General features: G+C 47.6%; 1 protein-coding gene across 1 annotated transcript in view; it reads left to right on the top strand.

The window, feature by feature from the left end:
• Window positions 1-20,442, top strand: part of LTBP3 (latent transforming growth factor beta binding protein 3) — a 45,803-nt gene extending 25,361 nt beyond the window's left edge. The window contains exons 14-28 of the mRNA XM_079956375.1: window positions 67-195; window positions 1,917-2,036; window positions 3,305-3,427; window positions 4,300-4,422; window positions 5,533-5,652; window positions 7,151-7,279; window positions 7,451-7,612; window positions 8,550-8,633; window positions 10,401-10,529; window positions 11,836-11,973; window positions 13,169-13,309; window positions 13,941-14,102; window positions 14,668-14,745; window positions 19,239-19,370; window positions 19,912-20,442. Of these exons, the coding sequence (XP_079812501.1) occupies window positions 67-195; window positions 1,917-2,036; window positions 3,305-3,427; window positions 4,300-4,422; window positions 5,533-5,652; window positions 7,151-7,279; window positions 7,451-7,612; window positions 8,550-8,633; window positions 10,401-10,529; window positions 11,836-11,973; window positions 13,169-13,309; window positions 13,941-14,102; window positions 14,668-14,745; window positions 19,239-19,370; window positions 19,912-20,063 (1,922 nt within the window). The 3' untranslated portion in view covers window positions 20,064-20,442. The remainder of the gene's footprint in view (window positions 1-66; window positions 196-1,916; window positions 2,037-3,304; window positions 3,428-4,299; window positions 4,423-5,532; window positions 5,653-7,150; window positions 7,280-7,450; window positions 7,613-8,549; window positions 8,634-10,400; window positions 10,530-11,835; window positions 11,974-13,168; window positions 13,310-13,940; window positions 14,103-14,667; window positions 14,746-19,238; window positions 19,371-19,911) is intronic.

Below are 20,442 nucleotides of genomic sequence, written 5' to 3'. Positions count from 1 at the left end.
TGGTGAGAGGTTCCAGGGCCCGCCCCCCGCCCCACTCACAGCACCCCCCCACTTCCCCCTTTCCAGATATTGATGAATGTGCCAAGCCCAAAGTCTGTGGGGACGGAGGATCCTGCATCAATTTCCCGGGACACTACAAGTGCGAGTGCCATGCAGGCTACCGGCTCAAGCCCTCCCGCCAGCTCCTCTGTGAAGGTACAATGGGTGGGGTTATGAGTGGGGGGTAGGGGTGGCAAGCACTGCAGAAATAAGGTTGCGTTTTGATTCAGTGTTTAGTCCTGGGAAATAAAATGGGGGGGTTATGATAGCGTAACTGTCATCTACTGGTTGCATGCAGAGGAATTGTGGGAGGCACCAACAGTCTGTCTGTCCCCCACCCAGCAAACACCCTGGGGAAAATGGCTCAGAGACAGGGGACTGGTGGTGGGACACTGAGGAGAGGTCAGAGGTAGCAGACTGGGAGGAGTCAGAAGCTGAAGAGGCAACAGGGTTTAGTGAACAGGAAAATGCTGTGGCAGAGAGCAGATGAGGTAGGCTGTGCAAGAGTCCAGGGAGTCTCCCCCTCCTGCTGGGACCAGCTCCCTTTCCTCTGGTCTCTGAGCACACACAGAGAAATGAGAAGAGCAGGACAAAGATTAGCAGCTTGAGACTGTGGGAGGGGGGGGGGACCCTGGAGAAGAGGAGCCTTAGAGAGGGGTGGGAAGGCTGAGGAGGCTGACTTCCGCAGAATTATCTAAGTCTTTCTGTAGGTTTCCATTTGGTGGGACTGGTGTAGACAGTATCTTGGTTGCAAGGCAATTTAGAGCCAAAGCATAGGCCTGGGTTCACTTTGTTGAACCAGGCAGAGGGCCTTCTCGGTAGTGGCGCCCGCCCTGTGGAACGCCCTCCCTTCACATGTCAAGGAAATAAACAGCTATCTGACTTTTAGAAGACATCTGTTTAGGGAAGTTTTTAATGTTTGATGTTGTCGCTTTTTTATTATTGTTATTGGTGTTCTGTTGGGAGCTGCCCAGAGTGGCTGGGGAAACCCAGCCAGATGTGTGGCGTATAAATAATAAATTATTATTATAATTATTATTATATTATTCTGCCCTCTTAATTGCTTCTCACCTCTGGTGTCCCTTCTTTCCTTGCAATCTTGTTTTTGATTACAACCATCGTTCCCACCTCATTATGGTGGACTAACATGGAAAATTGCATTACCCAAAAAACTTACCTGGTACCCTTGTTTTCTGAAAGGAAGAACAAAGGCTACCTCTTTTGTCTCTCATTTTGGAGGAATTTTACAGAACAAAACAAAAACAAAAACTTTACACTTGCCTCTTCCACAAGCCTCTCAATAAATTTGGGATAAGTAACATCTAACTGGTTGAAATTTTTCCTTGACTTAATATACAGCTTTTTATTATTGGAACTCAGCTTCATTAGTAAAAAAGAAAGTTATAAATGTGTTGTAACACTGTGGCACCAGATGGCGCTGTAGAGCTGGAATCAGAACTGAATTAAATTTTCCATGTTGAGCTATAAAATGGTTTGTAAAAAATCATTTTCAGAGCTGCATTTTTTCATAGCTGTGTAGATGCAGCCTTGGTACTCCTTATTTCTCAAATGGTTTCAGCTAGGGGTTTATTCTGCATCTCTTGTAAGTCATCTGCGTCACACTTCTCGCTCCTTCCTTTTTTATGGTGATGGTACTCTCGACTTACCTGTCTGTACAGCATCTTGTGGCAAGCATCTAAGATAATCAGCTTTATTGTTTCTGCTTGTTAACGTAACTTCTCATGCCAACCTGGGTTTGGTTGGGTTGAGTTTTTATGGGTTTGTCTCATGAACCTCTGTTTTGTTATTTGGGCTACACTGATAAGTTAAAAAATAAAAATCCACAAACAAACAAATAAACCCCGTTTCCTTTCCAGATATTGATGAGTGCCTTGACCCTGGAACTTGCCCCGACGGGAAGTGTGAAAACCGTCCCGGCAGCTACAAATGCAGCCCCTGCCCACCAGGCTTCCGGGGTCGAAATGGTGTGTGTGGAGGTAAGAAGCAAGGCCTGAGCCCTGCCTTAAGGCTTTGCTGGGCTCAGCCTCTTTTTATCATGGGCAGGCCAACCCTGGCTTGGAAACCTTGCTGCTGATTTCCCCCTGCTTTAATTTCGATGCTGTTGCCATGACGAGAATCCGTATATTTTGTCATGTAGTTCATAGTATTATAATTGCATTCGTATAATCATTTAGATTTTTACGTTGGATAGATATTAGGGTGGGGCAATATCTGGGCAATATATCACCAGCTAAACATCCCAATATACCAATATATCACAACGTCTGAAATAAGGATGGAGCTATGTAGAGGCATGGGCTGGCTTCCTTTTTATTTCCTGCATTGTGATTTTTGCATAACACACACACACACACACACACACACACACCAGGTCAGAAGTTACGAAACCGATATCATGATATGGCATAGCTGTCAACTTTTCCCTTTTCTTGCGAGGAATCCTATTTGGAATAAGGGAATTTCCCTTAAAAACCGGGAAAAGTTGACAGCCATGTGATATGGGCTTGAAACCAGTTTTGGACGATCTGTCGTTCAGCCCTAGATACTGTGAAGTGACATTTGTGCTGTAAACTGCCTTTTTATCAGGCTTCAGGGACTCGGCTTTCTCTCCTCTTCGGCAGTAGATAAGCAGAACAAAGCGAAAGGAGTCTCTTACCAGTTAAAGATTTTAATGATCACAGCGAGAGAACCAAGAATCCATTCCTAGGAATGAAGGTGCTCCCAGTTAACGGTTCCACCCACTTCCCCACTAGTCACTCACATCACTACCGCATCTTGCAACCTGATCTCACAACCACTGTGCTTTCTGTGCTGCCACCTTATCTGCTCTCCTTGACCTTGCGCTGAGCGGATGGACACCTTTCAGTTAAAGGGAGTCTGTTAACTCTCTCTTTCCCAGTTCTTCTTCTCCTAGCTCTTCACCACCCAGTACTTCACAACTTCTGTCTTCTGAACTATGTCCCTCTGCAAACCACTGTTCCAAATCTATACTGTCCCACTGCTCCTGGGAAGATTCAGGATCCTGATCAGGAGCAGGGGTAGGTTCCCACCATTCCTCCTCAGTGCAGCCCTCCTCAGCACAGTCCCTGACACTTTTGGTCTTCTGAAGAAAGGTGGTGTATAAAAGACATAAAAAATCAGACTAAAGAAGCACCATTCCGTCCTCACAAAGCCCTCCAGCAGAGCTCTCCTTCCGTTGCTCAGGGCACAAGGAGTGAAGCTCCCTGGGTTACTCTCCCTGCAGATGTGAATGAATGCGCCGAGAGCACGCTCTGCAAACATGGCCGGTGTAAGAATGTTGACGGCTCCTTCCTCTGCATCTGTGACGACGGATTTGTCCCTGCACCCGATTCCCACAGCTGTCTTGGTAATTCCCCACACCTCCCTGGTGCACGGAGCTTCCTGGTGGGAGGGAACCTGTACAGGCTGGTTTCTGTGATGTCACAGCAGCACAGCCAATGACAAGGGGGAGGCCAAGGTGGTCACCCAAGCAGATTTAGTGCCACAAATCTTGAGTCCCACCCTAATGATCTGTTCACAGAGCACCATTTTTAAATAGCCCAGGAATTCTCATAGATGTCTAATGAAGCAGAATATTGGGAGATTCAGGACACTTAAAAAAAGTCCGTCTTCACGCAGACTGTGGAACTCACTTCCACTGGAGACAGTGATGGCCAACAGCTTGGATGGCTTTAAAAGAGGATTGGACAAATTCAAGGATTTCACCAGCTGATAACCACAACAGCTATTCTTGCCACAGTCAGAGGCAGTAGTGCTTTTGAATACCAGCTGCTAGAAACCACAGGAGGGGAGAGGGATCACAGGGTGGTTCATAACATAGACCTCTAGTTCGAACCTCTTGTCAGCCATGAAACTCAGTTTGTAACCTTGGGCCAGTCACTATTTCTCAGCCTAGCCAACTTCACAGTGCTGTTGTGAGAATAAGGTGGAGGGAGAAGCAGGGGAACCATGTATGCTTCTCTTGGCTACAGGGTGGGTGGGATAAAAAATGTCATAAAAGCAATGTTCCTGTCCAGGAAAGGACTTCCTTCCAATCTCGACTAGGCCAGAGATGGGGAATCATTGGCACTCCCGGGTATTGTTGGACTACAACTTCCTTCATCCCTAAGAACACTGGGCTGATGGGAGTTGTAGTCCCACAACATCTGGAAGGCTGGGAGAAGGCTGAGTGAGGCGGAAACACTGAAGAAGTGGGCTGATTTGTTTCTCTCCATGCAGATATCAATGAATGCGAGAATGGGTCTCTCTGTACCTATGGTTCCTGTGTGAACACCCTGGGATCCTTCAAGTGCCAGTGCCCCGTGGGTTTCCAGGCTGTGAAGGATGAGCCCCGCTGTGAAGGTGAGAGCGGCCTGGGATTTTGTTTTTGGCTTGGATTATTGGACTAGTTTTGGATTCCACCTGCGACACTGAGGAGGAGCATAAGGAAGTAGCTCCTTTGAGCTTGTGCAGAGTGCCTGAGGAGCTGAAGCCGTCCTCCCTGCATCACAGGCTTGAGACCCTCCTCTCCCTCTGTTTTCAAACACAATGAACCATGCTTCTGAAGGTTAGAGATGGGATTCTTTGGCTGTGTATTCCCTCCTGAGAACGAGGGGAGAGGTTTGCTTATGAAGAGGTTTGCTTGTGTGTGCGTTTTTGTACTCCCCACTAATGGCCAGCAGGACTGAGGCTCGGAATGCATGTTCAGTCCCGCAGCTCAGCTGTCAAGCACAAAAAGTAGTACTAGAGTATTGCAGATATTAATATTGTGCAGCTTGAAGTGACTGGATGCATAAAAGCTGACTCCTTTTGGAATGAAACATTGTTGAGACCCATCAGATATTATTTTAAAACTTTACTCGCACAACTTTCTTCAGAACAGGACAAAAACTTCAAAGATGCATGCAAACAATTCCAGGCAAGATCTTGTGCTGTCCAGCACAGGTTCAGCATCTTAGAAAGAAAAGATAATTCCAAACAGGCCTATAATCAAAGGTCTCTCTCTCTCCTTAGAGCCTCCATTTTGTCTGGAGCTGTTTTCTCTTCCTTCAGGAGACTCTTTGACATATATTTACTCCCACAGAGCCTTGGAACAAAGACTCCACCACCCTTCCAAGATGGCAAATTTGCAATTCAACAGCTCACATGTGATATAAAGTTAAACACTCCCAGTGTTAGCTAGCAGAGAATAACAACAGTTAATTATCAACCCATCAAGGTGCTTTGAGAGCTTAGTACACTCCAGTGGAATTTCCCCATGGCAAACCTTTTCAGCAATGCACAAAGGCATTCTCCATTTCAGTGTCAATTAAACAATTATACTTAACACAGAGGCGAGAACAATGCCATTGAGCAGGTACCAATCTCCTTTTCATTTTGACGAACCATAGCCAACCTCTTAGGCTTGGGACAAAGGGTGGGTTTTCCAGGTTTTCCAGGCAAGTACCTTCTCCTTTCCTCCTGTCCCTGCAGACCTGAATGAGTGTGACTTCCCAGCAGCCTGTGTTGGTGGCGAGTGCCTGAACACCTTGGGCTCTTACCAGTGCCTGTGCCGGGCCGGCTACCAGTTGGAGGGTGGTCGGAAGTGCCAAGGTGAGTGAGGCAGTTCACCTTATTGCAGATATTAATACTGCAGAGCTTGAAGCAACTGGATGCATAAAAAAACTGACCCCTTTTGGAATGAAACAATGTTTAGACCCATAAGTTTGATTCAGGCTTTACTTGCGGAGCTTTCTTAGAAAAAACATCAAAGATACATCCCGACCATTCCATGCAATAACTTGTGCATGTCCTGCACAGGCCCAGCATCTTATAAGGAATAAACAGACCTAGAAACAAAGCGCTCTCTCTCTCTCTCTCTCTCTCTCTCACACACACACACACACACACACACACTCACTCTCTTTACAGCCTCCATTTCCCCAGGATCTCTGTTCACTTTTGTAGAGGCCCATTTACACCTCCTTTGTTCTCTCTGTGGCCTTCAGAGAAAGACTCACACACAAAAATGGAGACCCACAGCCTGACACAGGCATAGAGTTTAATATTATTTATTTCATGTGATCTAAGCCAGACATGTGACAGAGAACAACAACAGTTACCAACTCATCCAGGTGCTTAAGGTAAAAGGTAAAGGTACCCCTGCCCGTTCGGGCCAGTCTTGCCAGACTCTAGGGTTGTGTGCTCATTTCACTCTATAGGCCGGGAGCCAGCGCTGTCCGCAGACACTTCCAGATCACGTGGCCAGCGTGACAAGCTGCATCTGGCGAGCCAGTGCAGCACACGGAACGCCGTTTACCTTCCCGCTGGTAAGCGGTCCCTATTTATCTACTTGCACCCGGAGGTGCTTTCGAACTGCTAGGTTGGCAGGTGCTGGGACCGAACGACGGGAGCGCACCCCGCCGCGGGGATTTGAACCGCTGACCATGCGATCGGCAAGTCCTAGGCGCTGAGGTTTTACCCACAGTGCCACCCGTGTCCCAGGTGCTTAGAGAGCTCTTATTTCGCTTCAGTGGAATCTTCCAGTTGAACCCTTTCAGCAATACACATAGGCATTCTCCAATTCAGTGTGAATTAAATAATTATACTTATTTAACACACCTTGCTATTAGGGACGCGGGTAGCGCTGTGGGTTAAATCACAGAGTCTAGGACCTGCCGATCAGAAGGTCGGCAGTTCGAATCCCCGCGACAGGGTGAGCTCCTGTTGCTTGGTCCCTGCTCCTGCCAACCTAGCAGTTCAAAAGCACACCAGTGCAAGTAGATAAATAGGTACCGCTCTGGTGGGAAGGTAAGTGGCGTTTCCGTGTGCTGCTCTGGTTCGCCAGAAGCGGCTTAGTCATGCTGGCCACATGACCCGGAAGCTGTACGCTGGCTCCCTCGGCCAATAAAGCGAGATGAGTGCCGCAACCCCAGAGTCGGTCACGACTGGACCTAATGGTCAGGGGTCCCTTTACCTTTTAAATACACCTTGCCAACAGTGGGCTTGGAATGGGGTGAGGGGGGGGGAGCTGACTTCTGAGGCTCCAGGTTCTTGTGTCCCTGAGCAACATGCGCCTGCAGCACCAACATGCGTGGCGTTGCCTCCCCAGATGTTGACGAGTGTGCGAAAGACCTTGACCTCTGCCAGCCGCACGGGGCCTGCGAAAACACTGAGGGGTCCTTCGTGTGCGTCTGTGATGATGGATTTGCTCCTTCTGAAGACCAACAGAGCTGCGAGGGTGAGCGTGGCACATGAGGGGGGTGGCAAGAGCACTGGGGGTGGGGGGAGAGCTTTTTCTTTTGCCAAGTGCCTCAGTCACGGTGGGTGAGAATCCAGCAGGCCTGAAAGAGGCGATGATTCTTTCTTGTGGGGAAGTGAACGACTTTTCTCTCCCTCTCTTTCCCCTCAGAGCTGCCACACAACAAAAAGGAGTGCTACCTGAACTTTGACGACACCGTCTTCTGCGACAGTGTCCTCGCCACCAACATTACCCGCCAGGAGTGCTGCTGCTCGCTTGGGGCAGGCTGGGGAGACCATTGCGAAATCTACCCTTGCCCTGTGCTCAATTCTAGTAAGTCTGAGGGGACAGCTGCATGGAGGGTGTTTCGTTAAGAGATCTTGATAAGTGATGCTGACAGCTCCTCCTGTCACCTTTGAATACAGGGCAAGAACCATAGCTCGGTGGTAGAGCAGGACTTTGCAGGTCTGCGAAAGACTCCCACTATGAAAGTCTGGAGAGCTGCTGCCAGTCAGTGTAGACCAGGCATGGCCAAACTTGGCCCTCCAGCTGTTTTGGGACTACAACTCCCATCATCCCTAGCTAACAGGACCAGTGATCAGGGATGATGGGAATTGTAGTCCCAAAACAGCTGGAGGGCCAAGTTTGGCCATGCCTGGTGTAGACAATACTGAGCTAAATGGACCAGAATTTGTATGAGGCAGCCTTTATACTTCTCCATTTCCTTGTACTGTTCCTCAGCAGACCAGCTTTTAGGGGAGAAGGGTTCCCTTAGCTCAGTGTTGGGGTATCCACTTCAGCTGCAGAAGACCCCCAACATCTCCAGGGAAAAGCATTAGGTAGCAGCAGCTCTTGGGAACGACTCTGTTTTCCCCCTTTTCTTTCTTTTGTAAAGTACAGCAGTTATAACAGCAGGTGAAAATGAAAACAAAACCATGCAATAGGCACATAGAATAAGTGCATATGGATTAAGTACCCAAGTCCAAGTCATGAAAGAAAAAAGTTGTCTTCACATAAATAATATTTGTGCTATTTGATACTCTCTTCTCTGCCCGACACCTCCCTCTCGGAGCAGACAGTGCTGTGCTTGAAGGAGAAATGGTGCAAAACAGGCCTTCTTAGGATAGCAGAAAATCCCCAACTGCCAGCCAGGGATAAATCTTCCCAAGCAGGAAATGTTGCAGAGCGGGTGGCCCTTGGAGCCTGTACCTTTAGGCTGATGGTTATTTATTACCAGCTTTATATATATCTTTCTCCTCACTCCACATAGTTGAGTTCCATACTCTCTGCCCGGATGGCAAAGGCTTCATTCTGGATGACACCATCCTCAACTATGGCATCCCAGCACATCGTGGTGAGTCTTTTGAGCCATGACATACAAAGAGATGTTGGGTGTGTATCTTTATTTTCACTGGGTGGCCCACCTTGCCCATACCTGTGACTCTCAGATGCTGTGTGACTCTGGCTCCCAGCAGACCCAGCCAGCAGAGCCCGTGATGAGGGATGATTTGAGTCTCTACTCCAAAGATTTGTTCAACCCAGGGGCACAGCAACTCAGGTCCAGGACCAAAAATGACCCTCCTGGCCCCTCTGTCTGGCCTTCCGGATTCTCCCCAGACCACACCCTCCCCCTGACACCCTCCTCAGGTGCGTTTGCCTGGCTGGAATGTTTTATTGGACTCTGAGGAAGCCTCTTGCTTGTCTGGGTGGAGAGATGTGGGGTCAAGATGCAAGGAAGGCTCTTGAGTGTCAGGAGTGGAGCCCAATGAACAAAGGGGTGAGTGCTCCTCCTGTTGCTCCACTCATGGCTCCATTCCATGGCTCCTAGCTGAAGAAAAAAACACATGAATGAAAAATCTCTCTACGAGATTTTTACAGCCTGCATCTTCTGCATTATTTTTTTTTGTGTGTAAGGGAACCAAGTTATTTAAGTCTTTTGGAACCTTTTTCTTCTTTATTTTACCGCTAACGGATGGAGATTTGTAACTTCCTAAACTCTGTGAGTAAAATCTTCACTCATTTGCAAAGCTTACATGTCTAAAATATATTCCTAGCCTAAGTATTTTTGTGGGAAATGTTTGTTCAAAGGTGGATGAGGGCAGATGTAAAATCTAAGTTTTAATGGGCTTGGTTGCTATCACCACTGTGCTAACTGTTACGAGAGAGTAAGGCTCTCTTCCAAACCTTTCTCTCCAACATAAAGAGATCACAGAACTCTGTCCCTGATATTGGGCATGGTTTGCCCAATATGGTTTCGTGGGCCAAATTCAGACACCTGGTGGTCTAATGAGGTCCACAGGTTAGACATTCACCCCCATCCCCCTTCAATGCATCTGCTCTGTTCACCCAATATTCAGTAAATGGTTTCCACTGTACAGTATTAGGAACATAGTTTCATGTTTGTCTTCCCTCTTTATAACATAGGCAAGCTGCAGTCCCATAGTCACCTCTGAGTAAGTGCCACTAAAACAGTAGGACTTACTTCTGAGCAGACCTATAATTGCACTGTCTGCTTTGACATTACTGTGCCCTCATAGATACTTTGCTCTCCTGACCTCAGAAGCTGCATAATTTATATGTGCTGATTGCTCCATAACAGGGTTTCCTGGCTGGTGTCCAAGTCTGAATCACATTATAAAAACAAACATACAAACAACACATTTTTTAATAATCAATCCAAAATATTGAAACTTTCTCTCCACAACCATCCAGCTCAAACTTTGGAATATTCAGAATTACACCTAACTGTCAGATGCTGCTTAAATGGTTATATATCCTTCACATTTACTGAAATGGTGATGATCTGGAAGTCTACGACTTTCCTTTGCATTTTACAACGTGCGTGCCACCTGAGGCAGCTGCTTTGCCTCGCCTCACGGGTGGGCCGGCTCTGACGAAATGCAAATTGTCCCAATGATATGGAGAATTTTAGGGTTTCATTTGGAGCATGCCCTTCCCCATCCTGGCGCCCTCTGGAGGTTTTGAGCTATAATTCCCAGCAGCCACTGTTCGGACATGCGCTGAGGAAGGTTGCATTTGAGCCCCACAGGAATGATGCCTTGATTTGCTGGGTGGGTGAGGTTTCCCCGGATTAACAGCCTCTCCTCCCTTTTCGTTGCAGACATTGATGAATGCGCCTTATTTGGGGAGGAGATCTGCAAAGAAGGGAAGTGTGTCAACACTCAGCCTGGCTATGAATGTTACTGCAAGCAAGGCTTCTACTACGATGCAAACCTCTTGGAATGTGTCGGTAGGCAAGAGGGCCAAAAATGATGGGGAAAGCTGCAGGACTCCATGGGGGGGTCCGTCCCCCCAAAACCCCTCAACAACTGTATCCGGATTTTCACTTTTGCAAATATGGCAATTCTAGTCTATTTTTGTGTGTGTGTCTTGTGGGTGACAACCTATCACCCAAAGCATAAAAACACCTTATACCATGAGCGTAGCCAGGATTTTTGTTGGGAGGACTTTTGTTAGGCAGAACCAATGTGATCGGTCAGTTAAGTATTTCTATTGTTTTACTTGATCTATGCTCATGCCTTATACTGAATTAGACCCTTGTTCTATCTATCTTATCTCAGCCTGTGCTTGGGTTTCTGGTTTTGTTGATGGTTATATTTCATTGTAGTATTTCACCTTGCGTATTTTGACATTAATTAATTAATAATGATAGGCAGGTAAGTGTGCAACTTTAGCAGGCTGCTTTCTTTTTTTTAAAAAAAACAGCAATATTTAGATTTCTGTCGCTACACCTTTTTAAGAAACACTGCATTTTGTTTTTAAAAGGCAAGTAACTGTTTCTAGCAAGGCACCCCTTTCGCTCGCATTTATTTTTGATTCGGATTTGGTGTGGCCAACGGCTAGTACGATAACGTTATTTGGATTGTTTCTAGCTCAGCTTTTAAAAATCTCTTGGAAAACAAGCAACATGTTGTGAAAGCAGTGTGTCATTTGGCAAAGGTTTGTAGCGAAGGGTGTGTGGAAGCTAAAAAGGTGTAACGGTAGGCCTTGAACACTCAAGATATCCTGTGTGTGTCAACTTTTTAGAGAGGAGAGGGAAAAAGTCGCACTAAGTAGTATGATCTGCGCCCACAAGAACTGCACTGCCATTCTTTTTGATACACACACACACAGAGTGGTACCTCTGGTTACGAACTTAATTCATTCTGGAGGTCCGTTCTTAACCTGAAACTGTTCTTAACCTGAGGTACCACTTTAGTAATGGGGCCTCCTGCTGTTGCCGCCATGCGATTTCTGTCCTCATCCTGAGGTAAATTTCTTAACCCGAGGTACTACTTCTGGGTTAGCGGAATCTGTAACCCGAAGTGTTTGTAACCTGAGGTGTTTGTAACCCAAGGTACCACTGTATACAGTGGTTCCTCAGTCTATGAACTTAATTCGTTACGGAAGCGTTCTTATACCAAGGTGCGCTTTCCCTACTGAGGCCTTGTGCCGCCAGTGCCCTTCCACTGTTCGTCTTCCGAGGCAAAGTTCGCTAAGTGTGTGTGGAATACAGAAACTGCAAGACCTGAATTCCAATCCTGTCTCTCTCCTAGATGTGGACGAGTGTTTGGACGAGTCGAACTGTGTCAACGGGCGTTGTGAGAACACGCGTGGGAGCTTCCGCTGCTCCTGCCCTGCCTCCACCACCTATGATTCCAACCGTAAGAAATGCATACCGGCCAGTGAAGTTGGTGAGTCCTGCCCCTTCCATTCTTGAAAAGCACATGCTTGGTTTGCCCAGTGGACCTCTGAGCTGGAGGTTTGAGGCTGGTTTCTAACTGCCGTATGCTCTTAAGAAAGCCCCACGACGCAGTGTTTGGGGGTTCCTAGTTTGGAGAAAAGGTGAATTAAGAGGTGACATGATAGACCATGGGTAGGCAAACTAAGGCCCAGGGCCGGATCTGGCCCAGTCACCTTCTAAATCCGGTCTGCGGACAGTCTGGGAATCAGCGTGTTTTTACATGAGTAGAATGTGCCCTTTTATTTAAAATGCATCTCTGGGTTATTTGTAAGGCCTGCCTGGTGTTTTTACATGAGCAGAATGTGCCCTTTTATTTAAAATACATCTCTGGGTTATTTGTGGGGCATAGGAATTCGTTCATCCCTCCCCCCAAAAAAATATAGTTCGGCCCCCCACAAGGTCTGAGGGCAGTGGACCGGCCCCCTGCTGAAAAAGTTTGCTGACCCCTGTGATAGACTTTTATAAAACTATGCATGGCAAAGATATAAAGTGGATAGAGGAAAGTCCCCCCCCCACCTGGCTTACAACACTAGAACTCGCGGACAGCCTGCAAAAGCTGAATGTTGGAAGATTCAGGACAGACCAAAGAAAGCCCTTCTTTATACAGCACATAGTTAAACTATGGAACTCACTCCCACAGGAGGCAGGTGATAGCCACCAACTTAGGTGGATTTAAAAGGGGATTCGGACAAACAGACAGGCTATCAATGGCTTTCACAGTCTCTCTGCCTCCACAGTGGAGGCAGCAATGCTTCTGAATACCAGTTGCTGGAAACCGCAGGGGAGGAGCAGGCTCTTGTGCTTAGGACCTGCTTGTAGGTTTCCTACAAGCACCGGATTGGCCACTGTGAGTCCAGGATGCTGGACCAGATGAGCCATTCTCCTGATTCAGCAGGCTCTTCTTATGCTGAAGGAATTCATTTCAAAGGCCACCTTGTTAAGAAGTCGGCTTTGCCAGTTTGAGTCTGGAAAAAAGACCTCTCACAGGGCAAAACCTCAGTAGCAACAGAAGGGTGGAAGATAACAAGAATACCGAGCAATTGGGGCTTGTGGGCTGTAGGGTTCAGAATAGGCTTGGGAGCAGAGACATGCATAAAGAGACCCATGTAGGAGTGAGCAGCTGGCTCCCTGGTTGTTGCCTGCAGATCTGGATGAGTGCCAGGACCCCAGGGTCTGCAAACTTGGGCACTGCACCAACACTATCGGCTCATTCTCCTGCGAATGCCCGCCTCCCTTGACCTTGGACCCCAGTGGCAAGGAGTGCCAGCTCCCAGAGACACAAGCAGGTCAGCTCTATTTATTTGCAGCATTTTTATACCCATCTAGTAACAAAACGTTATTTGGTCAATGTGATTAAAGAACAAAAACAGAAAAAACCCATGAAACACAACACTGACATAATTTTTTTTTTTAAAAAAACAATGTTAAAGAGCATTAGGATCAAATCAAAGTAAAACTAGCATCTGCTAAAACAGCAGAGTCAGTAATCTACAGAACATTGAAAGCTTGCAGATTTAACACATAGAATAAGAGAACAAGAAGAACATACATTTAGAGAAGATTGGAAAACATTTATTGAATATATGGGGGAAAACTGTACATCTGAAAACACTGACAGCATTAAGATAAATTCAACAGTGTAAATAAGTTTTAACGGATGCAGTAATGGAATACTGCATGATTTAGGTTTTGTAAAATATGCAGGGATTAATGATGTGCAAAAGGAACCATGGAAAGAGAAGAAGGGAAGTCACTGATATTTTAAGGATGTTTAAATGAGTATTTTAAATTGTCAAGGAGAAAATTTAATAAAAAATTATATATATAGAAATACTTTTTAAAAAAACAAGAAAATCTCTGTGCGCAAATGGAACCGAACCTCAAGCTGCCCCACCCTTTCCTCTCCCCACTTCGTAGACAGGGTGACCGACCTTCGCGACGTCTGCTGGCAGCAGAGAGGGGAGGACGGGATGTGCTCCTCTCCGTTCAATGGCCAGCAGCTGAGCTATGAGGAATGCTGTTGCCGCTACGGCAAAGGCTGGGGCTACCACTGCCACGCCTGCCCACTGCGTGGCTCAGGTAACCATGAGCGCTGAGTTCATGGGGAGGGAGGAGTGGGAGATGGGGGTAGTTGGCTGAGGGGAAAAGTGGCCTTGAGCATTGAGGGTCTGACCTCTCCACACACCAGGAAGTTTATTGAAGCAGCCCAGAGTGTCAGCGTGAAACTATTTCCTTTAGCAATGTCTGCGCCCAGGAATCCTGAAAAGCAGAGTGACTCTGAGCATGCAGAGAGTGAAGAGATTTAATTCATATGCCAAATCCAACTCTTCTCAGTATGGGGGACGTGGAACAGTATGGAAGATATGGGTGCCACTGAGCACACACAGAGTGCTTTCCATCCCTCCTCTTTGGTGGGAAGATGGAAAACACACTGTGTGTGCTCAGTGGCACCCATATCTTCCATACTGTTCCACATCCCCCTCTTACACATTTGGGGCTAGGCTATGAGCCCTGGCATATCCCACTCTTTCCCTGTAAATTATAACGCTTGTGCCCACTTTTTTGCCTATCATTATGAGGGTGACTTAGGAGCAGGTGTGGCCCAAGGTGACGAGGACTGCTGTGGTGTTTGTTTCTCCCCCAGGCCTTAACTGCCAGTCCACTCCAAGCGAGAGCAACTCATTTTGGGACTTCAGCGCTTTGTTTGGCAAGGTGCACAAAGGTGAGAGTTTTAAAATTGCCACTCAGCCACTCCGATCTGCGGAACTTGCACTGTTATGGGTTACACATAATTCTCGTTCCACTATAATAATAATAATAATAATAATAATAATAATAATAATAATAATTTATTATTTATACCCTGCCCATCTGGCTGGGCCTCCCCAGCCACTCTGGGCGGCTTCCAAAAGAATATTAAAATACTATGATACATCAAACATTAAAAGCATCCCTGAACAGGGCTGCCTTCAGATGTCTTCTAAAAGTCTGGTAGTTGTTGTTCTCTTTGACATCTGGTGGGAGGGCATTCCACAAGGAGGGCGCCACTACCGAAAAGGCCCTCTGCCTGGTTCCCTGTAACTTGGCTTCTCGCAGTGAGGGAACCGCCAGAAGGCCCTTGGTGCTGGACCTCAGTGTCCGGGTAGAACGATGGGGGTGGAGACGCTCCTTCAGGTATACTGGACCGAGGCCGTTTAGGGCTTTAAAGGTCAGCACCAACACTTTGAATTGTGCTCGGAAACGTACTGGGAGCCAATGTAGGTCTTTCAAGACCGGTGTTATATGGTCTCGGTGGCCGCTCCCTGTCACCAGTCTGGCTGCTGCGTTCTGGATTAGTTGTAGTTTCCGGGTCACCTTCAAAGGTAGCCCCACGTAGAGTGCATTGCAGTAATCCAAGCGGGAGATAACCAGAGCATGCACCACTCTGGCGAGGCAGTCCACAGGCAGATAGGGTCTCAGCCTGCGTACCAGATGGAGCTGGTACACAGCTGCCCTGGACACGGATTTAACCTGTGCCTCCATGGACAGCTGTGAGTCCAAAATGACTCCCAGGCTGCGCACCTGGTCCTTCAGGGGCACAGTTACCCCATTCAGGACCAGGGAGTCCTCCACACCTGCCCGCCTCCTGTCCCCCAGAAACAGTACTTCTGTCTTGTCAGGATTCAATCTCAATCTGTTAGCCGCCATCCATCCTCCAACCGCCTCCAGACACTCACACAGGACCTTCACCGCCTTCACTGGTTCTGATTTGAAAGAGAGGTAGAGCTGGGTATCATCCGCATACTGATGAACACCCAGCCCAAACCCCCTGATGATCTCTCCCAGCAGCTGCATGTAAATGTTGAAAAGCATGGGGGAGAGGACAGAACCCTGAGGCACCCCACAAGTGAGAGCCCAGGGGTCTGAACACTCATCCCCCACCACCACTTTCTGAACACGGCCCAGGAGGAAGGAGCGGAACCACTGTAGGACAGTGCCCCCAGCTCCCAGCCCCTCAAGACGGTCCAGAAGGATGTTATGGTCGATGGTATCAAACGCCGCTGAGAGATCCAGCAGAACTAGGAAACAGCTCTCACCTTTGTCCCTAGCCCGCCGGAGATCATCAACCAGTGCGACCAAGGCAGTTTCAGTCCCATGATGAGGCCTGAATCCCGACTGGAAGGGATCCAAATGGTCCGCTTCTTCCAGGCGTGCCTGGAGTTGTTCAGCAACCACTCGCTCAATCACCTTGCCCAAGAATGGAAGATTTGAGACTGGGCGATAGCTGGCCATCGTGGCCGCATCTAAAGATGGTTTTTTAAGAAGTGGTTTGATAACCGCCTCTTTCAGAGGGTCTGGGAAGGCTCCCTCACGGAGGGAAGCATTCACCACCCCACGAAGCCCATCACCCAGTCCTTCCCAGCTAGCTTTTATAAGCCAGGATGGGCAAGGATCAAGGAGACAGGTGGTTGGTTTCACTCGTCCAAGCAGCCTGTCCACATCCTCGGAGGTAACAGATTGGAATTGATCCCATGCAATTTGACTAGACAGGACTCTAGCACTCTCCCGCCCCGGCCCTGCTCCCACGGTGGCGTCTACCTCTTCCCGAATCTGAGCGACTTTATCTGCAAAAAACTTTGCAAAATCATTGCAGGAGATCATGTGGCCCGTACTGGGCCCTGATGTAGCAGGTGGTTCCGCTAAATTGCGGACCACCTGAAAAAGTCTCCTGCTGCTGTTTTCTGCAGATGCAATAGAGGCGGTGAAGAAAGTCTTCTTCGCCGTCACTACCGCCACTTGGTAGGCTCGACATTGAGCTCTAACTTGTGTCCGGTCAGCTTCAGAATGAGTTATCCGCCACCAGCGCTCTAGCCGTCTCAACGATTGTTTCATTGCCCTCAGATCCGTGGAAAACCACGGGGCTCTCCGGGCTCCATGCAATCGGAGAGGGCGCTTCGGAGCCAAACAGTCAATAGCCCTGGTTAACTCCACATTCCAGCGGGCCACCAGGGAATCAGCTGAAAGGCCATCAACATGGGATAAAGCATCCCCTACCACTCTCTGGAAACCATTTGGATCCATTAAGTGGCGGGGGCGGACCATCCGAATCGGTCCCACCTCCCTGCAGAGGGGAAGGGTCGCGGAGAAGTCCAGTTGCACCAGGAAGTGATCTGACCATGGCACTTCTTTTGTTTCACTTTTAGTTAGTGTCAGGTCACCAACATCCGTAGAGGTAAACACCAGGTCCAAGGCATGTCCGCGGCTATGGGTTGGGCCAAACTTATTCAGGGACAGCCCCATGGAGGCCATGCTTTCCATGAAGTCCCGAGCGGCCCCTTGTAAGGTCGTGTTGGCATGGATATTAAAATCCCCTAGGACAACCAAACTAGGTGTCTCCAGGAGAACATCCGCCACGACCTGAAGCAGCTCGGGCAGGGAATCCTTGGTGCAGCGGGGAGGTCGGTACACCAAAAGGAATCCTGTACTGCCCCTATTGCCCAACTTCCAGAACATGCACTCAGAGAACTGGGTCTTCCCAATAGGACGCCTGGTGCAAACTAATGACTTCCTTAAAATCACTGCAACCCCCCCTCCCCGCCCACAAGGCCTGGGTTGCTGTGCGTAAGAGAAACCTGGTGGACAAGCAGCAGCAAGAACAGGCCCATCCGCTTCATTCAACCAAGTCTCTGTTACACATGCCAGGTCAAATCCCCCATCCATGATCAGGTCATGGATGGCAGTGGTCTTATGAATCATTGACCTGGCATTGCACAGCAGCACCTTCAGGTCATGTGGGTATCCCTTGCTGATTCTAGTATCCATCTGGTCAGGACCAGACCTGGAGGCAGGGATAGTCCTCAGACAACGACTAAACCTGCCTCCTCTGTAATGACATGGTCTGGTCTTAGCGTAACTCCTCCTCCTACCCGAGATCACTGAGATCGGTTGTCCCAACGCATCCACATTGGTAAGAAATTGATCTTTTAGTACAGAAGCACCCACACTTTGGAACTCCCTGCCAATTGACTTCAGGTGGGCGCTGTCACCATACTTTTTTGGGGGCACAACATTTTTATTTAGGCAATCCTGTCCAGACATGTAGCACGTTAGCATGTGTTTTAATCTGGTTTTTATCTTATCACTGGTCTTAATTATTGTTTGAATGTTTCAAATAGTTGCTTCTAACTGGATCTTGTTTTTGTTTTACTGATCATTTCATTGTTTCATTCTTTTTGTAAACTGCTTTGAGTTTGTGTTTTTTTTTAAATCAAGTGGTATATAAATTTTATGAAATAAATGGAGACAGGGGTGGTGTTCAAGGGCAGTCAGTCAGTCTGTCTGTCTGTCTGCAACAGCTATCACTTAGGGGAGTAGGAGGGACTGGAAACAGATAAACAGACCAGGGAGAAGAGTCAGTGGAAGAAGATTGGAAGAAATTTAAAGTTTATTTACAGAAACATTGTAAAATTAAGGAATGTTAGAAGGAGGCTGGAATGAAGTTATGTGGCTTTAGCAGAAATATTATAAAGGACTAAGTAAAAATAGACTGTTAATGGATGAAAGGAAGAAAGGTAAAGTTACATTTTATTAAGATAAATTATAGGATAAAAATTGGGAAGGATGGAAAGGATTTGTTGAAATAGCTAACCGAACTAGAATACAAAAAAGGGAGGTGTGAGGAGGTCAAGGAAACAAGCAAATGAAAGATAAGTTATGGGAAGGTTTGTTGTGGTTTTTTTGTTTTTGTTCTTTTTTTAATTGTTTCTATTTTTCTATTTTTCTGTTTTTTGCAAGTTTGTGTTTAACTTGGTGTGTTTTCTTTTTCTAACCTTTAAAACTTTAATAAATATTATTTTTTTAAAAAAAAACAGATAAACAACTACATGACTCTTAGAAGACATCTGAAGGCAGCCCTGAATAGGGAAATTTTTAATGCTTGATGATTTATTGTGTTTTTATATTTTGCCGGAAGCTGCCCAGAGTGGCTGGGGTAACCCATCAGATGCGCTACTTCTTCTTCTTCTTCTTCTTCTTCTTCTTCTTCTTCTTCTTCTTCTTCTTCTAATACAAAATGAGCCAAAATAAAGTGAAGGATGTGCCATTTTTTACTTCTCCCCCTCCCCAAAAAACCCCCTTCTATTTTGAGGCCTTTTTCTCACTGAGCCCCTCCTGAAGGTGAAAGCATCCAACATTATTTTGACACTAGCCTATTTCCTGCTTCTTTCCCCACCCCAGATGCGGACAGCTCCGAAGAGGATTCCGATGAATGCCGCTGTGTGAACGGCCACTGCGTCCGCACGCAGCAGGGCTTGGTCTGCGAGTGCTCCCCGGGCTTCCAGCTCGATGCCAGCCATACCCGCTGTCTGGGTAAGAGGGTCTTGATTTTCCACAGCATGCACAGACGTAGCGCTCTCAGCCAGGCTGAATGCTGGAGGGTACATTACAATGCCTCCAGACTTCAGCGATTTGTGTGCAAACGCCCCACCCCTACCCCCACCCTCTGAACCCATATCATCCAGGGTTCTCCTTTTTAGGGAATTGACTCCACCCTCCTGTCTGCAGAGGGTTTTGGGGTGTGGGATGCTGGGCAAAGTGTGGACTGCCATCACCTCTCTTGGTGAGCTCTGAGGGGCTTACCTGACCACTTGTGGCATTTGGGCAGCAGTGCCGGGCGGCCATTTGCAATTTCCCATAATGCCCCAGTGATGCTAGATTGGAGATATGGTGGGGAAGTGGACATGACTCAGATGCCGTTGCTCTGGTTGGGAAAGCAAATTTAAAGGGAGCCCAAGACAGATGCCAGCAGTGGGCTCCTGCCATGGCACTGGGCTCCTCAGCAGCTGCCCAAATGTGCCAAGTTCTGGCGCTGCCCACCCCCTCTTCTTTTCCTTATTTCTTTTCCTTTCAGATATTGACGAGTGCCTGGAGCTCAACCACCGAGGGCTTCTGTGTAAAACTGAACGTTGCGTGAACACCAGCGGCTCCTACCGCTGTGCCTGCAAGCTGGGCTACGTCCGCTCTCGGCCCCATGGGATCTGCATCCCCCAGCGCCAGCGGTAGCGGGATGAAGTGGGGAGAGCGAAGGAGAGAGTGCGGCTGTAAGGAGGCCAGCGCCCTCCCTCCTGCCCTGGAGACCTCTTGGCTGCCTGCTGCCGGAAACTGTATACTGGGCTAGGAGGACATTTTTGTCTGGAACCAAAAAGGCATTTCTGACATTCTTGAGGACTCTTTTTTGTTTGTTTGTTTGTTTGTTTGTTTTTGTACTGGCTACGATGAAGGGGCATTGATTTGATATTTTGTTATATAGGCTGGCTCCCCTGTCCCCCGTTTTATGCTCCCCAACCCACCGGATATTTATCATTAGGGTTAAAAAAAACTGCAGTCGGTTTGCACTTGTTTCTGTAGGCTTCAGAAATAAAACTCCTTTTTTTGTACATAA

The sequence above is a fragment of the Podarcis cretensis genome, assembly GCF_951804945.1.
Source record: "Podarcis cretensis genome assembly, chromosome: 16".
Taxonomy (NCBI): Eukaryota; Metazoa; Chordata; class Lepidosauria; order Squamata; family Lacertidae; genus Podarcis; species Podarcis cretensis.
This window is presented reverse-complemented; position numbering and strand designations above follow the sequence as displayed.